This window comes from Cyclopterus lumpus, chromosome 19 (genome assembly GCF_009769545.1).
Source record: "Cyclopterus lumpus isolate fCycLum1 chromosome 19, fCycLum1.pri, whole genome shotgun sequence".
NCBI classification, from domain to species: Eukaryota; Metazoa; Chordata; class Actinopteri; order Perciformes; family Cyclopteridae; genus Cyclopterus; species Cyclopterus lumpus.
Window position 1 is genome coordinate 179,290 of NC_046984.1, and position 21,826 is coordinate 201,115.

At 41.9% G+C, this 21,826-nt stretch overlaps 1 protein-coding gene across 14 annotated transcripts in view; it reads right to left on the reverse strand.

Moving 5' to 3' along the window:
- Nucleotides 1-6,074: 6,074 nt before the first annotated feature.
- Nucleotides 6,075-21,826, reverse strand: part of wu:fj29h11 (protein NO VEIN) — a 46,051-nt gene continuing 30,299 nt past the window's right edge. For 13 of the 14 annotated variants that reach the window (XM_034559521.1, XM_034559520.1, XM_034559522.1 and 10 more), the window contains 19 exons: nt 21,240-21,421; nt 20,932-21,115; nt 19,867-20,009; nt 19,190-19,371; nt 17,109-17,368; nt 16,757-16,994; nt 16,491-16,671; nt 14,835-14,961; nt 14,450-14,536; nt 13,069-13,254; nt 12,636-12,919; nt 12,312-12,460; nt 11,387-11,471; nt 10,314-10,428; nt 9,080-9,211; nt 8,781-8,996; nt 7,227-7,353; nt 6,950-7,106; nt 6,075-6,868 (listed from right to left, as the gene is read on the reverse strand). In XM_034559521.1, the coding sequence (XP_034415412.1) occupies nt 6,452-6,868; nt 6,950-7,106; nt 7,227-7,353; nt 8,781-8,996; nt 9,080-9,211; nt 10,314-10,428; nt 11,387-11,471; nt 12,312-12,460; nt 12,636-12,919; nt 13,069-13,254; nt 14,450-14,536; nt 14,835-14,961; nt 16,491-16,671; nt 16,757-16,994; nt 17,109-17,368; nt 19,190-19,371; nt 19,867-20,009; nt 20,932-21,115; nt 21,240-21,421 (3,452 nt within the window). In that variant the 3' untranslated portion in view covers nt 6,075-6,451. The remainder of the gene's footprint in view (nt 6,869-6,949; nt 7,107-7,226; nt 7,354-8,780; nt 8,997-9,079; nt 9,212-10,313; nt 10,429-11,386; nt 11,472-12,311; nt 12,461-12,635; nt 12,920-13,068; nt 13,255-14,449; nt 14,537-14,834; nt 14,962-16,490; nt 16,672-16,756; nt 16,995-17,108; nt 17,369-19,189; nt 19,372-19,866; nt 20,010-20,931; nt 21,116-21,239; nt 21,422-21,826) is intronic. The other variant, XM_034559531.1, reaches the window with a different exon arrangement.

Consider the following 21,826-nt stretch of genomic DNA (forward strand, 5'->3'; position numbering starts at 1 on the left):
ATTTTTACATTTAATAACTCAAGTCAATAAATTCAATAGCATTTGTGGAGTATTCTGTTTCTACTTGTGACAAACAGCTAATATGTTTAACATCATAATTCATCATTAATATAGAAAGTAAACAACCGTTTTAGAGTAAACAACAGTTTTAAGGGTTCCAGGAGAGTAACTATTGTAAGAGGCCACCCGGTTGGCCCATGACAACTTTAAAAGGTGAGAATATGTGAATGTTGTGCTTCCGCCCTCAAGAGGCCAACAACTTAGTACTACTAGACTACTAAATACAATGTAGCTCTAAAGCAAAGCAGCAGTGTGCCCTGCATATCAAAAGGGAAAAAGCACTGTTGAGGCTTTCTTTTTGATAGCCTCATTTGTAATCATTAGTGCTGTAGCAATTTGTTGATTGACAGAAAAATATTCAAAAACAGTTTTGATAATCAAATAATTGCTTCAATTATTCATCAAGCAAAAATGCAAATCAAAAAAAGAAGATGGTTTAAGCATCATATTTATGTTACTGCTTTAAAGTGGGAACCTTTTCTGACACCGCCTACTACATACCGCAGTATGTACTATATACTGCACACACACCAGCAGGTGTGTGTGTGGTGGCTTATATCGCTGCATAACTAGCCAACAGCACCAACTGACATCATGGTAACTCAAACCCCCGGTCTGTAGCAGGTGACCATTTACAGCTTTGATTTAAGATCATAAAAACAATTATTCAGACTTCCACATTTATATCCTGCTCATGAACACACTGACAACCGCACATTGTGTCTTTAAAGAGGCCCTCCAGCGATTTCCAAGTGAATAATGGCTTCTGTGGTCCCAAAAAATTACCCCTTAGAAACAACAAGTTTGTAACGTAAAAACCTGCATTACAAGCTGCAGGATGGAGTCTGACCTGTGTGTTTACCAGCCAGGGAGGGTCTAACGAAAGATCATATTATATAAGTCGCAGTATGATATAGGATCAATAGGTTTTTTAAAAATCTTATTTGAATATTGGTCAAAACATCTGTATTGGCCAATAGTCGCCCTGTTGACTGCCATTGGCCTCTGCAATTAAGATATGGTTATTCGCGGACAGTGTGTTTGGTTAACAGCGAACAGAACTACCAGAACACACAATGCTGTACCTCGCCACCACTATTGGTGAGTTCATTTTCAACATGATTGTCTGTTACGACAACTTTTAGCAGATTTATTGAAGCCTGTTTTTGAGTGTGAATTCAATTCAATTCAGTTTATTTTGTATTGCCCCAAATTACAAATTTGCCTCAGAGGGCTTTACAATCTGTACACATACGACATCCCTGTCCCAGGACCTCACATCGGATCAGGAAAAACTCCCAAAAGAAATAGAAAAAAAATTTTCACAGGGAAAAAAGTGAAGAAACCTTCCAATTAATTGTGTTTTACAGGCCTATCTATTACTAACGCTGTGTCATGATAATGTAACCTAATTTTGTTAGCATTCTACAACTTTCTGCCCCGGGCAAGCTCAGATAAAACTAAAATAAAGAATGAATTATTGCAGTTTTTCTTTTACAAAGAGTTTGGTGTCATGTAGTCAATGTAGAAAACATTGCTTCTCTGCACCTACATTAGAACGCTTTTGCTCATCTAGCAACATCAGCGCATATCCCAATTTCTTACCAGCTGAAGTTACCAGCACTACCAGCGAGACGGCTGCTGGTGAGGACCGTCTATGTGACCTACATTGTGATCTGTGACTCATCTTGCATGTGTGTGTGTGTGTGTTTGTCTGTCTGCCTGCTTGAACCCACTTTGATCAGATGTGTCTCGGGCTTAACTAACACACACACTAAACACACACACACACACACACACACACACAGACACACACAAACACACACACACATCCTCCCACAGTGGCTCAGAAAACATAAAGCAATAGAAGATTACTGTAAATGGGGGTTCACTCATACATTAAGCAAGATTTTCATTAGTGGTATGTTTTCTGGGTGAATATAAGGCTACTGGGTGCAAACACTTTGTCACCACCTTTAATTCTTATTAGGAATGTGCTGTGGCCCAGCGAGCACTGACACCAACATGTGGACAGAGGCAGTGAGTACATAAGCACTATCATTCTTTCTCCAGACCTTTGAATGCTTCCACATTATGTTGGTTCACTTCCCACCTGCAGTGTGTCCTCAGACTGCACAGAAAATCACTGTCACTTAGTATAACATCGCTCAGAGCTGAGTGACAGGCACAAACACAACATAAGGTGCTGCTGTAACTGGCTGTCCCCTGAAACACAGCATGATGAGGATGGTGTGGCTGTGTTGTGAAAAATAACATGTTGTGAACAATCTCAAACGTTTTGTTGTTTGCTGTAGATCAATGGGCGAACACAACACCCAGCATCAAAGACCATGGCATTGTGTTCACTGTATGCTGCTGCACATCATAGGCCTGATCTACCATGCACTGAATACAAGTACATCCCTGTTATTACAGTGTCTGCTGGAGGCTAATATTGCGGGTTAGTCAGGCTGCAGGTGAGAATAGGTGAAGCGTCAATTCGGCTTTTTTCCGCTACTCACCCTTCAATTGGTTTCCATATGGAGGCTGTGGAGTCCGCCCTGTCAGCCCGGCCTGCTGGGTGATACACTGGGCGAGACGATCACAGTGCATACCAGGGCCAGGGGAGCCGAGACAAAAGCCTGATCTCGGTATCCTGTGAGAAGCCTGCGTGCAGCCGTGTAACGGTGGATGTGACGCCGAGCATCCTGCAGCGTCCTCGGGCTCTGCGTCCTATTGTCTCCGCAAGGGAGGATAGGGTAAGCAGCATAGGAGAGGAGCGGAGGGGGGCAGGAGACCCTTCCCCTCCTCTCAGCTCCAGCCAATCGCAGCGCTGCTCCACGGGAGCCGCCGCTGCTCGCTGTCTCCGTACAGACTATGCTGCATTCAGGGATGGTCGGAACTATCATAGCGATGAAGAGGTGACAGTTCATTTATGCTTCACTGGTAGGCCGTAGGTCGTATTTTCCTGCCATTATCAACGACAACTGCGCAACATTCAGTAACTGAAAACCGAATTCGAAATGTATTACATGTTCTAAATTACAAAATCATACGCACATTAATTTAAGCTTGCACTGTCAGTCATTGAAACCATTTCCACTATGACAAAGTAGGAAATTAATTCTGAATTGCTGAGTTGTAATGCTCACACAATTCAATTCAATTCAGTTTATTTTGTATAGCCCAATATCACAAATTACAAATTTGCCTCAGAGGGCTTTACAATCTGTACACATACGACATCCCTGACCTTTGACCTCACATCGGATCAGGAAAAACTCCCCAAAAATAAACTTTGACAGGGAAAAAAGGGAAGAAACCTTCAGGAGAGCAACAGAGGAGGATCCCTCTCCCCGGATGGACAGAAGCAATAGATGTCATGTGTACAGAAAGAACAGCGTTACAGTTACATCAACACATTAAATGAATATGACAATGTATGAATGGACCTCCACAATACATGAAACAGAAGGAGGAAGAGAGGAGGGGGGGCGGGGCGGGGCGCATCTGCAGGGGCTATGGCAGGAGGTCGGCTCACCAGGAGGAGGCATCAGACACAGCCAGGTCCAATGGACCCTATGAGACGTGAAGTCACAGACTCCGGGGAGGAAGCAGAGTTAGTAAGGTGTAATGGAGAGATGTAAATGTAGAGACAGTAGTGGAGATAGGTGCTCAGTGTATCCTAAAACATCCCCCAGCAGCCAGCCTATCTAGGGGCTGGACCAGGGAAAACCGATTGGCGATTGGCATTTCAGGTACCGCACTAAGTTGGTTTAAATCCTATTTATCAGATCGATCTCAATTTGTATTTGTAAACGATGAAACCTCGATGACCACCAATGTTAATCACGGAGTTCCACAAGGTTCTGTGCTTGGACCAATTTTATTTACTTTATATATGATTCCTTTGGGCAACATTATCAGGAAACACTCCATAAACTATGAAGATGATACTCAATTATATCTATGGATCAAACCAGAGGAGACCAACCAGCTCGCTAAAATTCAAGAATGTCTTAAAGACATAAAAACATGGATGACCTGCAACTTCCTGATGTTAAACTCAGACAAAACTGAAGTTATTTTACTGGCCCCTGAACACCTCAGAGATCAATTATCTGGTGATGTGGTTTCTGTAGATGGCATTGCCCTGGCATCCAACACCACTGTACGAGAGGAGTGCATTTTTTAATTTACGTAACATTTAAAAAATCAGGCACATCTTGTCTCAAAAAGATGCAGAAAACCTGGTTCACGCGTTTGTTACTTCCAGACTAGATTACTGCAACTCCTTATTATCAGGCTGCTCTAATAAGTCTCTTAAATCCCTCCAGTTAATCCAGAATACTGCAGCTCGTGTACTCACAAAAACTAAGAAAAGAGATCACATGACTCCTGTATTAGCTGCTCTGCACTGGCTCCCTGTAAAATCAAGAATCACATTTAAAATTCTTCTCCTCACCTACAAAGCCTTGATTGGTGATGCACCATCATATCTTAAGGAGCTTGTAGTACCATATTGCCCCACTAGAGAGCTGCACTCACTAAATGCAGGGATACTTGTGGTTCCTAGAGTCCTAAAAAGTAGGATGGGAGCAAGAGCCTTCAGTTATCAAGCTCCTCTTTTATGGAACCAGCTTCCACTTTCAGTCCGGGAGGCAGACACAGTCACCTCATTCAAGAATAGACTTAAGACTTTCCTGTTTGATAGTCCTTATAGTTAGGGCTGAATCAGGTTTGCCCTGGTCGAGCCCCTTGATATGCTGCTATAGGCTTATAGGCTGCTGGGGGACGTTTTAGGATACACTGAGCTCCTCTCTCATCTTCTCTCTCTCCTTATGGACGAATTCACAGTTTCTTCATTGCACATTTTTAACTCTACTTCCTCCCCGGAGTCTTTGTTCCTTCTCGACTCATAGGGTCCATTGGACCTGACTGTGTCTGGAGCTGATCCTGCTTCCTGCCCCTAGCCTTCTTCCTCATTGGCCCTGTCTCCTTCTTTATGCCTCCTGTCTCATTGGCCCCGCCTCCTTCACGATGCCTCCTGCCTAATGGCCGGGACTCCTGCTTCCGTGGCCCTGCTGATGCCCCTCCTTCTGTTTACATGGATTGTGGAAATCTTGATCGTGGTCCATGCCTACTACTCATTATTCATAATTTCTGTCATATTCATTGAATGTGTTGTAACTCTGTAATGCTGTTCATCTGTACACATGACATCTATTGTTTCTGTCTATCCGGGGAGAGGGATCCTCCTCTGTTGCTCTCCTGAAGGTTTCCTCCCTGTGAAGTTCCGTTTTTTCCCTGTGAGTTTTTCCTGATCTAATGTGAGGTCCTGGGACAGGGACGTCAATGAGAAATATGCTGCGATCAGCTCATTTAGCATCATTGTGTCTCTCCGTGGAGCATTCCCCGTGACTGACTAAGAACAAACAACCCCTCTGGTTACCAAGCGGTTGCATAACAGGATGAAAATGGGGAGGTGCTGTCCCCAGAGGCTGTTTCTGATCCCTCCACCAACACGCATCTCATGAGTAATAAGCCCTCAAACAGCAAGAACATAGCCTGTTCTTGACTCCAATAGACCACCAGGGACCAGAACAAATATTTTTCCACACATTATGATGACAGAAAAGATGATGCTGGATTGTTTTTTATGCATTGTGTTTTGACCATATTTCAGATTTAGGAGCTTTCTGTAGTTCAGTGTCGAACTGGGCAGAATGTAAGACCGTCTTCAGAGTAATAATTGTAGAAGAGCCTTGTAAGTGATCAAAGATTCGTCGCGTTGCTCTGTGAGTGTGTTTGTCCAAAGTTTACTGTTCACTGTGACAGAGTAATTACCAGGAATGATGGGAGCCTGTGAGGGATCTGTCCAGTAAGCGCCGCTTCCACTTGATTTAAGTTAACCCTCAGCTATCATCACTTCATCCGTCAGGGAAGTTAAGGTGACAAAATCCCTCATTACTAATGAGAACCGTCTAAGATTATTTAAGAAATAAAAACAGTAATTCGACTGACATACGGGTTTTATTCAAAGGAATGCTAGAGTAAAGGTGAGGTAAGGGGAGTTATAAAAAGCTCAAGAAATATTCAGTATGTCCACTGACCACTCTAAAATTGTACACATACTAGAAAACACAGCTATGTGTAGTTCCTTGGCAATAAAAACATTCTGAACAGGAAAAAGGAATGTGATTTTTTTTTAGCAGGACATACATTTAAAAACAGTGGATCCGTCACGGTAGTACATTTAAAACTACTAAAATCAGTGCAGTTAAAATAAACTTAAAAAAGGCATATGAAACACTGTTAGAATACACATGTTGGCCTATCATTGGGGTGTTAGTTGGTATAGTGCAAATATCTCCACAAACGCATATAAGACTTATACAAATAGATACAGTGCCAGGTCTTTGGTGTGGAGATGCTGCGCCAGGTTCTGAATGCGACACAGGCGGACGTTCTGGGCGTCTCCTGCGCTGTACACTCTGAATATGTGATAGCGCTCCTTCTCTTTTAGTGCAAAGTCTAGCTCATTGGCAGAGAGGTGGATAAATGACTTCTCCTTCTTTATTGTTGACTTCACTTCCACGTACAAGACCGCCGGCCCTCCTGCAGGTCCAAAGGTGAGCTTAAAGTCGTAGGGCTGGCCGCTCTCGCCGCTCTGGTTGCACCACAGGACGTGTGCGGGTCGTCCGAGGTCGCCACTGTCTCTCCAGTGGCACAGGAAGGAGTTGACCAGCTGCTCCCCCCACTCACCGATCACTGCCCAGTCAATCGGGTCGTCAGACAACAACACCACCTACGCAAGAATAGTACAACTTAGAACATCTTGCCAAAGCTCAACCCCTGAGAAAACATCCCATGTATTGAATGTACTGACTGTGGTGGGTCTCTGGCAGGTGAGCTCCATGTCCTCCAGTGTGGCCAGTGGAGGCTGCACTTTGTTCCAGGGAGGGAAGTCCAGGTTGAGAGGAGCACGGTGGATCTCTGCACCCCCCTGAAACATACTGGAAAGCACCACGGCCTCAGGGACGACACTGTTGACAAAGGAGACAAAAAGGTAGAGGGATTGAGGATTATGTATGTAGGAGTAAAAGTCAACATTAGTTTTCGACATAAATCTTTCAGATTTTGGGGGATGAGGAGAAGAAGCCTACAGGCTTTTTGGAGCGGGTTGGTCGCTGGCGGTCTCAGCAGGCTGTGTAGATGGACGACTCTGTATTGGTCTGGGAGCAGTGAGGCTTTCCTCTCCACAATTAGTGCTCTCACTCTGTTGTCTGCGCTCTGTCAGAGACAAGACCAAATGGAAGAATTTAACATGGGATGTCCTGCATATTAAAAAATTAAGCCAAACTGTGCAGATTTCTTTTGTCATCATGGCCTCTTTCAGCGTTTTTCTTTGTGCCACGGTGACAGAGTAAGAATTGTCCATAATGTAAACGGAGTAGCTTTAATTAAGCAAAAAGAGCATTCCTTAATCTATTACTAACCACCAAAGTTTACCAAGCATTAGCTAGTAGTTCTGTACCGTCACTAACTAGTTCGGATTATCGGATGACCAACTTTCTATTATGTAAAATTCATGGAGAAAATACGAGTTAAATTCATTTTCTTTCAAACCAAAACAATCAGCTTAAGTACACTAAACAGCTCTGTATAGCTGAGCGGAATAATTCTCTGTGGATCCGTCACACTGTGGCCAAATTGGCCAAAGTCCAAAATGCAAGACAATATATGGAGCGATTGCATCCACCCACACCCTAAATATCACCATGCCCTGATCATATATATAAGTTTGACCCCAGTGATGTCTGATCAACCAGGAAATGTAATTTGTAATGATTAGATGCATCAATCAGGTGTACCCTGGAGTGAAACTGGCTATAGATAATGAGCTTGCCTTGAAATTGATTTTTTTATGGTATTGGTCATTACATGATGAATGGGGTGATGTAACGACTAAAAATATTTCATCCAGAAGATTCCTTCACCCCTTTATGCAATTTACACATTCAAGTCATTGGCCACAGAAACACTCTGCCAAATAACATAACAAATGAAACAATACAAACTGAATACACACTATTTAAATATACAATACAACTTTTTTGAATTAGATAGCTATGTTTCACCTGCTTCGTTGATTTGACGTTTTTTTAAAAGCCTTGAATCATCCCTGTGAACAACTGTAGCTGAAACTGAAAACATATGGAGCAGCGTTGTGATATCCTGTAGTTGTCTCTGTTATGAGCGAGTGCTCAGGTTACTATCAAAAGGATCCGATTGGCTGTAGGGTTTCATAGATCATGGACAATAACATATTGATTGGACGGAAGCCCATTACTCTCCCAGGTTTTTTCATTGACACCATCACAAACACAACTGAATAGTAGGGAGACCGTTTGTGTGTTTACATGCCAACTAAATTGTTTTCTAACGAATCTACCTCTACGAAACATATGAATTATCATGTGTTTCATGTTTTCAGACATTGCGGAAATCTGGATTAGTCCAGAAAAGCCATACCCTTGATCACTACAGCTACCCCTTTAAAAAGACCTAGTCATTTGATCCATTGTAAATACAACTGGAATTGATAAACATAGTGATTTGTGCAGCTTTGCTCACAACAATTAAAACTACAGGATTTCCAAGTTTCTGATACCAGAATGAAGAATGACAGTAGGACAGAGGTTTGCTGAATGTGTAACCTGGAGGTGGTGACAGACAAAGACCAGCAGCAGGGCGAGGCTGGTCTGCAGGTCTCCCAAGTGGCTGGTTTCCCTCGTAGCTGCTGCTGGGACTCTTGGGGATGGTATGGCTGCTTCCTCTGGGGAAAGGATCCCTTTCTGGATCTCTGTCTCTAGGCTCAGCTGGAGGTGGCCACAGCTTCATGATGGCTTCTACCACACCGCTACCTGCCTGACCTGTTGGTGAAGAAGGTGAATGAGAAATGTAGTTTCACAGTGAAGAGTTACCATACAGAAACAACCATATCCTTCTCAATCACCAGTGCGACCGGCTCCCGTATTCATTAGAGGTGCTCGAGGAGGCCAGCAAACCAGCGTCTGCTCCCCATCCTCTAGTGCAGGGCGAAACGGCTCCTCTGGGGAGCTGATGGAGGAGTAACTCCTTGATAGCCCTGAAGTACAACATTTTCAAGGAGTTAAAACCAAAAAAAAGAAGAAAAGATTGGATCAAAGTTGTAAAACACCGATCAGCGCTGTAATGCCATAAAAACAGATTTGTAATAATAACTTATTTTGATCATATTAATTCCTGTATGTGTGTGTGTTCTATCTGCTGCAAGTGAGGGATCTGCTCCTCTTGCTCTTTAAGCCCTAGCAACAGCTTCTCTTTTATGTTTTCACACACAACAGTGAACAAACCTGAATTAGCATATGTAATAGACCAGTTATCTATCTGTGTGGGTGTGTTTTGTGTGTGTGTGTGCAGGGCTGAGATTAAGAGGAAAAACACTTATGATTATGATAGTTATGAAATGATAATGTAAATCGGAGCAAGAGTAACAGAGAGAATTGGAGATGTAAGAAGTCCCAAACAAAGACGGAGAGAAAGCAGCACAATAACTGGAGTTACATGCTGATGATTATAAATACATTCAAAATGATAAATACCTTAAATTGTGATTATAAATTATCCATTCTATTGTACTAACATTTAGTACACTTTAACAACGTTAATGAGGATGGTGCACATGCACTATTTTCTCCTGCTTGAGTCACGTTTGCTAAAAACTACACTGCCTAGCTTCTTGAGGAAAGTACTGATCTTTTTATAATAATTAAACTATATTTTTGAGACCAGCTTTATAAAGATGTATGTTTTTAGGAGGAACAAACAGACGGGGTAGAGAAGTGGGAAAGTTGAAACTAACATTTCTTCAAAAATAATCAAAATGTAATTCATTAATAATAGGAAAAACAAAGACCAACACCTGACTTGGGCTATGCAATCATTGCAGAACAGTGGCCATTGTGGCTGCAAGTGGCAAATACAGGATGATCAGTGAATTAATACTACAAGAACTGTTTCCTTCATTCTCTGGAGTCAGTTCCTTTAAAGACATCGTCGTGAAATGAAAGATTGGAATGAGACACGAGAAGGAAACACGTTTTCGTATGAGACCGTGTTAGCTTCTTCTCTTACAACCACTGCATTTGTGACATTCTTTAAGTGCACTGATGGCTAACTCACTAATGCTGTGTATGGGCTTTCAGTACCTCTCTCCAGGTTCATCTCTGGTTTGGAAGGTTCTGGGACCTCCCACAGCTCCTCCTCACTGGGCAGCTCTCTGATGTCCTCCTTGCCTAAGAATCTCTTCAGAGACCCGTGGTCCTGCAGACACAAACGGTCAATGAATGTGGTGACAATATACAGCAAAGCAAAAGATCTAATCTTGATGTACACATTGCATCTGTTTATTATATAAAATACTTTAATAATGCTTTCCAAGAGTATAATCTATAAAACTCCCATTTTGATAGTGAATTTAAGTTATACACACAGAAACTGATGATTAACATGCAGGACTGATCCAGTCAGGATTAACAAAAAGAACTAATGAATGCATGAAGACCTAAGTAAATATGGGGTTCCTCCTTTTAGATTCTCTTGCCAACAGAGGAAGTGGCAGGTGTTCCCAACCTTGTTTCTTCAGAGAGTCTCATCTTGTTTAAATGGCGATGACTTAATGAACATCTACTGCCCTGATTGTTTGATAAATTCCCTGGAATAATATAAAAGTTAAAGTAATAAGCGGGCATAATAAGGCAGATTTCTCCTAAGCCTCTCGTATCCGCATCGTCTGACTCCAGTATTTTAAACGCATCAGAATCACATCACTAAAAACCTTTGATCAAACAGGCAAGAATTCCAATGTATTTATTTTGGCTAATCCAGACATAGATACCGGTACATTATGTTCTTCAAATGGTCTTATATATCCTTCAATATTGATTATATAATGCTGTTGTGTTATGCTGGATGTCTCGATGATTACATATTCAACAGAAAGGGTAACAAAGTTGGAAGCTTGATGTGAGCTTTGCAGAGTCTCTGCTTGGCTGCTGCACTGCTCTACAGAGATGAGAGCAAGTTGCCATGGAATGTAAACTTGACTCCCTCCAGGGAAATAGCCCATTAATTCTAGCTGCAGTCAGCCCTGTGGTGGTGGCAGTCAGAGTGTGTGCGTGTGACTGAGAAGACTGAGAGGGTGACGGGATGAAAGACCGAAAGCGAGCAAAGATCAAGATCACTGGTAGTGACACATTTTTGAAGGATCATATACACTTACATTGAGAGAGGTTATCAGGCCGCTCAGGAACTGCATCAGCTCTTTTCTGTGGCTGCTCTCTGTGCAGAAGAGTTTCACCAGTTCCCTGAACACACATAGACACATGATTACAATGTATAGCAAGTTACGTTGTGTACTGACAGATAATGTACACATCAGGCAGCTCATAACAGTGAGTATCAAATGGATTTGATCACAAGTCCTTTGCTCATAATGTATAATGTTTGATTTCTCCTTCACAGGACAGTATCAGTTATAAGAACAGGTACCATTTAAAAAGGTTCTCTATACAGCATTCAGAATATTAATATTGCAGCTAACATCTATCATATATGTAAAGATACAGTGGAGTAATATCTACTATTGTTATCAGAGCTTCTCTGTGCTTTGTTGATGGAGCTGGGCCGGCCACACATGCCATTAGTTAGTGCATGTGAGCGTTCCCCACTGGTTAGCTAACAGCTGCCCTCTGCACTGCTCTTATACAGCAGTTACAGCTGACACCATCCCAACTGCCAGCATCATCACAGAAGTGTAGCCACCGCCATCTGGTTCCCCTCAGGTAACACTGTCAGCAAGGTTACTGTTGTTTGCACTGTCAGCACAGTTGCTGTTTACACTGTTAGCGCTCTCAGGATGGTTGCTGTTGTTTGCACCGTTAGCGGTGTCAACACGGTTGCTGTTTACAACATTAGTTGAAAGCCACCGGCTCACCCGTCGCCATGTTGAGCCAACGAAAGTCAGTGTCACCACACTGACTTTGGCCAGTCCGTGTGGTGTGAATGTGTTAAAGCATATTGGGAAAAGGCTTGCGATTGCCATGTTAATTTCTGGATTTAATGGATGTTAAACAAATAGAAAGATGATGGTTTTGGAGGAAACAGAGGACAAGTGAGTATTGGAACTCAATCCATCACACACAAACCTGCAGATGTCCAGCTTGGCTGAGAGGTGATCTTTCTGAATGTAGAGCTCCTTCTCATCCTTCAGCAGACAGATAACATCCTGCAGCTCCACCAATGCATCCTCACTTTCAGCAACATCCAGCTGGTAGCGAATATACAGCTTACCCACCTGTAAGCAGGTATATAGGAAGGAGAATGTTGAAAAGGGCTGAGTATAAATATTTCCTTTAGATGGGTGTGATTAACCCATCTCAGTCTAATCAGTATGCTTTTTAAAACAACCAAATAAGGCACTTCCTTCAGGTTTTAAACTACTCTAAACCAACTAGATGTGATCTTCTGACCTGTCCGAAGTGAAGTCGCTTGATTTTCTCTCCAATGTTGTTGTTAATCAGCTCTGAATAGACTTCAGTTAGCTCGTCGTGGTGGTACAGGAACCTCTGGATGTAGGGTATCACGGAGTGCACGATAGCCTGCATGGACGGACAGGGTCTCAGGTTCTCAGTCTGAGGTTCAGTCTTGACACACTGGGACAGCTGACGAATCCCACAGATCTCCAGAAATAAAGATCGGTCCATCTCGTTGAAGGCAAGTACGGTGTTGGATCGTTCTCCCAGCACGGTCTGACCTAGGAGGCACACAACGATAGTCAAAATCTCCTTGGGTTCTATTTGTGTAGTCTGGGGCTGCCAATACTTCTTATTGGGTATGGTGAAGAGTAATCTCTAACAAATTGAACATTGACAACTTGATTTAAATACAGTAGCAGCAACGTACCAACGTTCCCGGTCTTGCTCCTAGGAGCAGTCTTCTTCTCTGCTGGTGGCAGGTTGAGCAGACAGATCTGCTTGTACGGTTTAAAGATCTTTTCCACCTCTTTGTTGTCAGCAATCATGGGTTTGTGTGCCAGAGTCACCCAGCTGTTATCCTTGGTAGGGAAGACCCTCTTATCAGACACCATACCTACACAAGGCAAAAAGGACAGCCAGGGTCAGTGTAGGCCCCTACCCTCCTCCCCATCTACTATCATCGAGAGTGACCTGTCTAGTTTTCCTGTTAACAAAGTTATCATTCAGTGGTTATTACCAAACCACACAGTGGCTCCTTGTCACTGACCAACACTAAATTTTTTTCCTAATAACATTTTGTTTTCCAATGTTTTAAATTTCTGCCAAAAAGAGGCAGACCATTCAAGGAAAGACTTCCTTCCCTATTCTAAAGCGGTTCTCGTTAAAACCGCATCACCTTCTTCAGCACCCCAGAATAATTCTGTCCACATTAAATTGATAATCTATCTGCATTAAATTCACAAAACCACCCGAAAGCTCTGTTACCGTAAGAAACTGTAAAACAGAAATAAAACAGAATATGACATACATTGTCATATTCATGTAATGTGTTTATGTAACTTTGTAAATGCTGTTCATTCTGTACACATGACATATATTGCTTCTGTCCATCCGGGGAGAGGGATCCTCCTCTGTTGCTCTCCTGAAGGTTTCTTCCCTTTTTTCCTTGTGAAAGGTTATTTTTGGGGAGTTTTTCCTGATCTGATGTGAGGTCAAAGGTCAGGGATGTTGTATGTGTACAGATTGTAAAGCCCTCTGAGGCAAATTTGTAATTTTGGGCTATATAAAATAAACTGAATTGAATGACGTAGTTTCTTCACCAGTAAGCTGAACCAAAGTGAAGGGGTCATTATGAAAGAATTGTAGGTTCTGCTTTTATGTTAAAAAAAATAAAAATCAACTGATATCCTTATAGGGCTTTCTAATATCAGGGGCTGAGGGGCAGGGGCCTGTGTATACCTTCCAGCCAAAAGGCTCGACACACACACCTGGACCTCCTTGTCAAGGAGGGGAACAAAAGGGCAAACAGAGATAGACGTGCTGCCTTTGCTACTACCAAACCTACGAGCAGAGCACTTACACTGCAGACAGTGTAGTAAGCTATATGACTGCTGTCAGTCCGGTGTCAAGTAATTTCCAGACTGCAGCAACAAATACCAAAACATGTGCTGCACCGACAGGTGATGGATGATGCTTGTTTACTGCAAATAGTCAGGCCAATAGGAACTTGAACAGTCACACAGATTGAAGTGGCAATGAAGGGAGGATTGTATTTGCAACATATACGCATCATAATATGCATTACTTACCTTTCAAGGTGCTGCAGTAGCTGGAATTGAGTTTGGACTGAGGGATGTTTTCCTGGTCAGCAGATACTTGAATTTTACACTTTTGAGCTGTTGAAAAACGAAATTTGTACTGTAAACTAATATAGAATAGCATAGTATCAAAGTCAGGGATTGGAGGGAGGATTTAACAAATCAAGCCGGTCAAGAAAAGCGTCTTTGAGTGTCTAGAAAAGCACTATATATATTAAAAGTATTATAATTATTATTATTAAGAAGGAAACAAAGTTGTTAAAGCAGAGAGATAATGAGGTGCAGACAAATTGGACATACAGAACAAGGAAATGTGTGACTCACTGAATGCGACACACTAGATGAAACAAAAGACTGGAAATCTAAATGTCCTTACCGAGTCTGGCATAGAGCACCGACACATCCTGTAGCACTTCAGCAGTTGGTAAGGGAGATGATGAACAGATCAATTCCAACAAGCCGACATACTGCTTCATATTGGGACTGAGATCCACATTCAACAGCTACACACAAGATAAAAAACACAAATGCATTCACAGTGTGCATTAGTTATGGTGTAGTTTACGGTGTCAGTTTATTAAAACAATAGAGACTGTTTTATTATTCAACAAATTGTGGAATATTAGACATTTTAGAAATGATTTCATAGAGAGAGAATAGAAAGAGAGAAATAGATAATAGAGCATGCAATGTTTCTGTAAGTTATTACTAATAATAATTAGAATGTTATGAATGAAGCTATAAACAGGCTGCTCTAATAGGTATCTTACGTCCCTCCAGTTAATCCAGAATGCTGCAGCTCGTGTACTCACAAAAACTAAGAAAAGAGATCACATGACTCCTGTATTAGCTGCTCTGCACTGGCTCCCTGTAAAATCAAGAATCACATTTAAAATTCTTCTCCTCACATACAAAGCCTTGATTGGTGATGCACCATCATATCTTAAGGAGCTTGTAGTACCATATTGCCCCACTAGAGAGCTGCACTCACTAAATGCGGGGCTACTAGTGGTTCCTAGAGTTCTAAAAAGTAGGATGGGAGCCAGAGCCTTCAGTTATCAAGCTCCTCTTTTATGGAACCAGCTTCCACTTTCAGTCCGGGAGGCAGACACAGTCACCTCATTTAAGAATAGACTTAAGACTTTCCTCTTTAATAGTGCTTATAGTTAGGGCTGAATCAGGTTTGCCCTGGTCGAGCCCCTTGATATGCTGCTATAGGCTTATAGGCTGCTGGGGGATGTTTTAGGATACACTGAGCACCTATCTCATCTTCTCTCTCTCCTTATGGATGAATTTACATCTCTCCATTGCACCTTATTAACTCTGCTTCCTCCCCGGAGTCTTTGTGACTTCACGTCTCATAGGGTCCATTGGACCTGGCTGTGTCTGATGCCTCCCGCGTTCCATTCATACAACATTCAGTCATATTCATTGAATGTGTTTATGTAACTCTGTAATGCTGTTCATTCTGTACACATGACATCTATTCATCTGTTCATCCGGGGAGAGGGATCCTCCTCTGTTGCTCTCCTGAAGGTTTCTTCACTTTTTTCCCTGTGAAAGGTTATTTTTGGGGAGTTTTTCCTGATCCGATGTGAGGTCCTGGGACAGGGATGTCGTATGTGTACAGATTGTAAAGCCCTCTGAGGCAAATTTGTAATTTCTGATATTGGGCTATACAAAATAAACTGAATTGAATTGAATGAACTATTAGGTACAGCCGAAACCATTTTTTTATTTTCAGTGACAGTTTCACCTCAAACTCAAGATAAGAGGTGTTCATTTTGAAAAATAGTCCACTGGGCAAAGAAAAAAAAGAAAGAAACTTTTTCTTTTGTCAAAGCCTCAGGGAGCTGCAACAGAGGGGCTAAAGAGCCACCTGGCCTATACAATGCAATTATAATATAATATAAAATAGTATAACATTTCTAATATGTTACTCTGCGTTGTTGCGATGTTATGGTGGCTTATGAAACCACGATTCAAGAAACATTTCTACACGTAGGGAAATAATATGTATTATATAGTTTACTCTGGTGAAGAAGGCTTTCATGCCATCCAGTGGGTTGTAGAAGGGAACCAGGACTATGGGTGGCTGGACGGGGCTGTCTGGTGCCTGAGTCAGCTGTCTGTAGCGCTGGAACACCGCTGTTGGGTCACTCCAGCACACCTCCTTCAGGTGGTAAAAACGTCCCGAACACCACTCATCTCGCCTGAGGGAAAGATTGATTTGGGGCCTGAAGTGACAAAATGTAGACATTAACATGAAAAGGGATGCTAATACAGCTGAGGACCTACCTGTTGTACTCTATGAATACAGCAGGGGTATGATGAAACAGCTCCCTCAGGCTACTTTGTGGACAGTTCATATCCAGATAGGTGTAGATGTTGCGGATGTGCTCAACTGTGGAAGTGAAATTGGCCCCCTCTAACTCATCCTCGGGTAGTCTCTGCTCCTGGTCATCTGCTTGTGGTTTGACACACCACTCCTTCAGGTAGTTTATCAGAATGTCCACTGAGATAGTTTGTCTCATTCCTAAAAGAGGGGCAAATACAGGGACTCTGAGATGGTCTGTTTTAGGGTTATTATAGGATAACCAATAATGTGCTATGGACAACAGAGATCTCCACCATAGTATATACATTTTACCTAGAGCTCTGCTAAACTCGCTGGGGTCTATTTCCACATAACAGACATGAGTCCCCAGGAGGCTGGTGACCTCAGGTGAGGTCAGGTAGACCGAGTTTGGACGGAGGTACTTTCTCTCTCGCTGTTCTCCTTCCATTGGACGATAGGCTGGCACCCATTCAAGACAACTCAAGAAGTGGCTGAAGGAGGACTTGGTGTTTTTTATTGGTTGGCCATCACTGTCAATCACCTGAGCTGTGAGGAACTGAGAGTAGCGGTGTCTGGAAGAATGGGATAGTTGATAATTAATCATGTTTGGAATAAGTTACTTTCAAACCTACTGCATACAATAACAATGTTATGTTGTTGACAGTATACATGCAATACATTATCATATAACTTATCTATGACTACAATGCATGGATCACAGCCTCTTCACAGTCTCATTGATCTTGGTGCAACTTTATACAACTCAACAAAGTGGCAGAAGTGACCTAAATTCTTCTGCTGAACATACAGCTCTGAGCAGCACTACTTAAGGCTCAGCGTTAAATGCATTGAGGAATTCTCATCTACGCACTAAAGACAAATCTATTGTGTCCAACTGACCAGTGTAAAATATGAGTTACACTCCACATCTGCCGACACATATAGAGCAATGTTTAAAGAAAAACATTGATTTGCCTGATGATTAACAACCCGTTTCAGTGTTTCTTGCCTTCAGTCTACTATTACCCTGTAATACAGTGGACTGCTTTAGTACACATTATGGATGTACACATTATGGATGTATACATATTGTTAAAATGCAAGATCATTGAAATCACAGAAAGGTTTCTAATCATGAGTAAAAAGAAAAAAACACATGTTGGGGGAAATTTACTCATGACTCCTTTTCAGGCACTAAATAGTTAAAAACACTTCGTACTAAAGGGTCACAGCAATGTTTCGCGTCTGAAAATCCACATCTAGAAAAGAAGGTGGAGAACATCTGCCCAAAGAGAGCGAGAGAAAAGATACTTTATAAAGTGACTATGCTAGATATAGACTGTACTAAAGAGAAGGTCTCCTCTTATTTTGACACACAATTGTAGTTCCAAAAGTGTCTTCACTTCAATAATATTTCAAGTTTAGAAGTGTTTCTGCGCCCCTACAATGTATTATACATCAAGGGAGTGCATCAGCATTGTTGCTTGTTTATCTAAATATTAGATCATACTATCGTGTTTACTTCCAGGCAGCCAATGGTTTCTATTCTTTTTAATATATGGAAATATTGCTTGAGATAGGTAATCCATAACGTGAAAATGATGGTTATTTCACTGTTAGTGTCTTCTGTTATCGCTGCATGGTGAGGCAGCTGAAACTGTCAACTGATTTGAATAGCTTGCCGGTGGGGTGCATTTGTAGAACACTGTGGTTGATCAGGGCTGCATTCATGAACTAATACATTGTGGACATCTGTGTAGAAAACTTGATGGCATGTTTTGGAAAATGGTTGGCATTCATGTTAAGTAGGAATAATAAATAATGAAAAGGCGACATTGTGATGTATTGAGTATTCATCCAACTGACTGGCTGGTGGGAAGGGTCACACACAACCGTATTCAATTTCTGTACTGCTCTGGCAGCGTGCACTGTTCAACATGAGCTCTGCTGACCTCCTTACTTGAACTGCTGTCCTCTACTCACACATCCACAAAAGCAACTCAGCAGACGGGGCAGAGCTACGGACAACTAAACTCAGATGAATGAATCCCTGGACTTTCCAAGTGGAAGTCAAACCCAAACAAAAAACTGACATTTCAATGCTTTTGCAGTAAATACCATTTCATTGTCAAACAATGTCCCCCATCTGATCCCAGTAATCATTTACTGGCCACAGTAGAAATGATGGGGATTACTCGCTGACCCTGACTAACCCCAAACCCATTAACCCATCCATTAACTCTGCAATGAGGTCTTCTTAACATCAAAGACAGAGACCGAATGCACCGGCTTTTCAAATTGGACAATCTTCACTCGACAGAACATGACATGGGAGAAGAGATATGTAAGTGTGTGTGTGTGTGTGTGTGTGTGTGTGTGTGTTTGTGTTTTACCCTGTATCCCAGTTTGTGGTCAGAAGCTCCAGCAAAGCCGTTCTCTGCAGCAGGAGAAGGTGTCCAGGAAGCTGGGCTGTGGCCAGGGCATGGAACTCCTCACAGGGGTAGTCATCAAGCACAAAGCCCCCTCTGGGATGTTGGTGCCACATTGCACTTTCCACTGACCAGGGACTGGAGGCCTTGAGGGAGGAGAAGGAGAGTCGATTTGGTTGATACAATCTTTCCCATAGAACATGAAGGCAGCATTAGTCACACAATGATGATATCGTGACATATCCACATACTATCCATGCTTGCTGTAGCCCAGGATAAAACAGGCATCAGGAATATCTGATGGGTCCCATCCATCACCTGCTCTTTCTGTTCATCCTCAAAGCAGATATTGTCTCTCTATTTCTATTGTGACTCACAATGGTGGCTATCTTAATCCTTTAATCACTCCCATATTCCTCATCATGAGTCATCATGTGTTCTGCCTCTGTTGTCCATGCAACCAGTAAATATTGGGCCCTTACACAACACATTCATAGCCGCTCCTCATGCAGGCTTACTGGTGGGGCTATCACAACCTCAGTGTGATCTTTTTGTGCAAATGTAATTGCTTTTTTTGCTGCATAAGTGGAGTGTGATTCCTAAATAGCTGCGATATAACAGTTCAGGGAGGTCCACCTCACCAGTTCTTGAGCAGTGAGTGTTTGTCTCTCTTTGCGGATGATGAGACCGTCTCTGACTCCTAGGCTGCTGAACAGCTCTCTCCATCCCGCTACATCACCATCTGTCTGCACATAGCAGGGACTCAGCAAGACCCAATCACAACCTGGTGAAGGAAGACGTAGACAGGATCAGTAGGACCACCAATAGAGACACATTAATATGACTTTTTGATATCAGTTAATCTCAAATCAGGTGAAACATTAGTGTAAATATTCAAATCTGCTGCACTGCGATGGTAAAAAGCAAGGTAATGTCCTTGATCAGCTGTCATACACTATATGTTAGAACCAACATCACCAACAAGCACCTAAAATGTCTTGTGTTTGTTTGTAAACAAGAAGGAAAATTAAAGTATCTTGTAAAAGACTAAATATGACGTTTTAAGTGGAGCAGTAAGTGTATTAAAGCATAATACAGTACGATTATTCTAAATTCAAATATATATTTATTAGAATGGTAAAAAGATATTCAAATACAGAAGTGAATATTCAATTATGAAAAAAAGCATCACTACTCCAACTCCCTTACAAGGTAACTTTCATTGATTGAAAATGAGATGCAACGTTATTAATGAAGAAGCGAGGAATAATTCAACCGACAGCAACGGACTAGAGACAGACTCATTTAAACGTGGGTGAGTAGTACTTGCTATCTTTAGACATTTGTACTTTTTAAACCAAAAACACTTATATCATATCTTGATATTTTAGTGGTTTTATAGTTTGTTTATTTTTGTAAGCTGAATTGATCTCATTGTCCACAATTGTTTTATTAGCTTCAGATCAAAAGCATTATCAGGAGGTCCCTAATTGATAATTGCACTGCTACTAGAGCACAATGGCAAGTCTGCTTAATAACCAGGGTTGCAAAATTCCGGGAATATTCAAAGTTGGAAACTTTCCACGGGAATTAACGGGAATAAACGGGAGTAAACTGAAAATGTTGGGGTAATTTACACACACGCACGCACGCACACACACACACACACACACACACACACACAACTTAATGGTGTTTTAACATACCAGGCAGTTTCTTTGGCAGGTTGATGTTGTCATACTCTTCAGAGAAGTGCACCCTTTCATTAGCAGGGCACAGCAGACCCCTGCTGGTGAGGACGGGTACTACAGTGTCAGAGTACTCCTGGCTGGAGGAGCAATGCAGCTTGATGAAAACCAAGTAACTCACCACCACTGTCTCTGGCTTCAACTGGTGGTGGAATCAGCGAGGGAAATGAGAGAGAGAGAAAGATATATATGCCAAATATGATGAACAATATTTTTGTAAAGCATAACATGTGTTATGTAAAATTAGCAATAAATCAGTTTGGTACCTTCCATTTGTTGTTCTGTATTGACGGGTAGATGTGCTGCTCCAGTAGCTCTTGAGGCTCCAGTTCATGAACTCCCAGTCTTCTCAGCAGCTCCCGAACCTGCTGACTTTCCAGAGGCTCCACACAGCTCAACAGAGAGGGGTGAACTACGTTTATATCCTTGTACAACGCAGAAAGAGGGCCTATGACAAGACAATGAATGAGAGGAAAGCTAAATATTATCACTTATTTTAGTTTTAATGAGTTTCCAAGCCTAAATACGGTTTCAGTTATTCCAGTCCACTTCTTAACTCCCCTTCCCCTTCATATATATATTATTCTACAGCACGTTAAGAGAAGCAGAAGAAGGCTGTTTTACTATTTTGTTGAAATTCTTTTTAGTACTCATGTTCTGTACACATGACATCTATTGGGAAACTGAATTGAATAGTCTCATTTTGACCTGGATGTGGGAAATGTACAATACATTCAGATTTTTTTTTTATTTCTTCTTAGCAGTTTCTTTGGAATGTTAATAAAAATACATAAATATGTGGACCTGTTCACCTCCAGGGACCTACTCTTCCTACTTCTTATGGAGTGTTTCT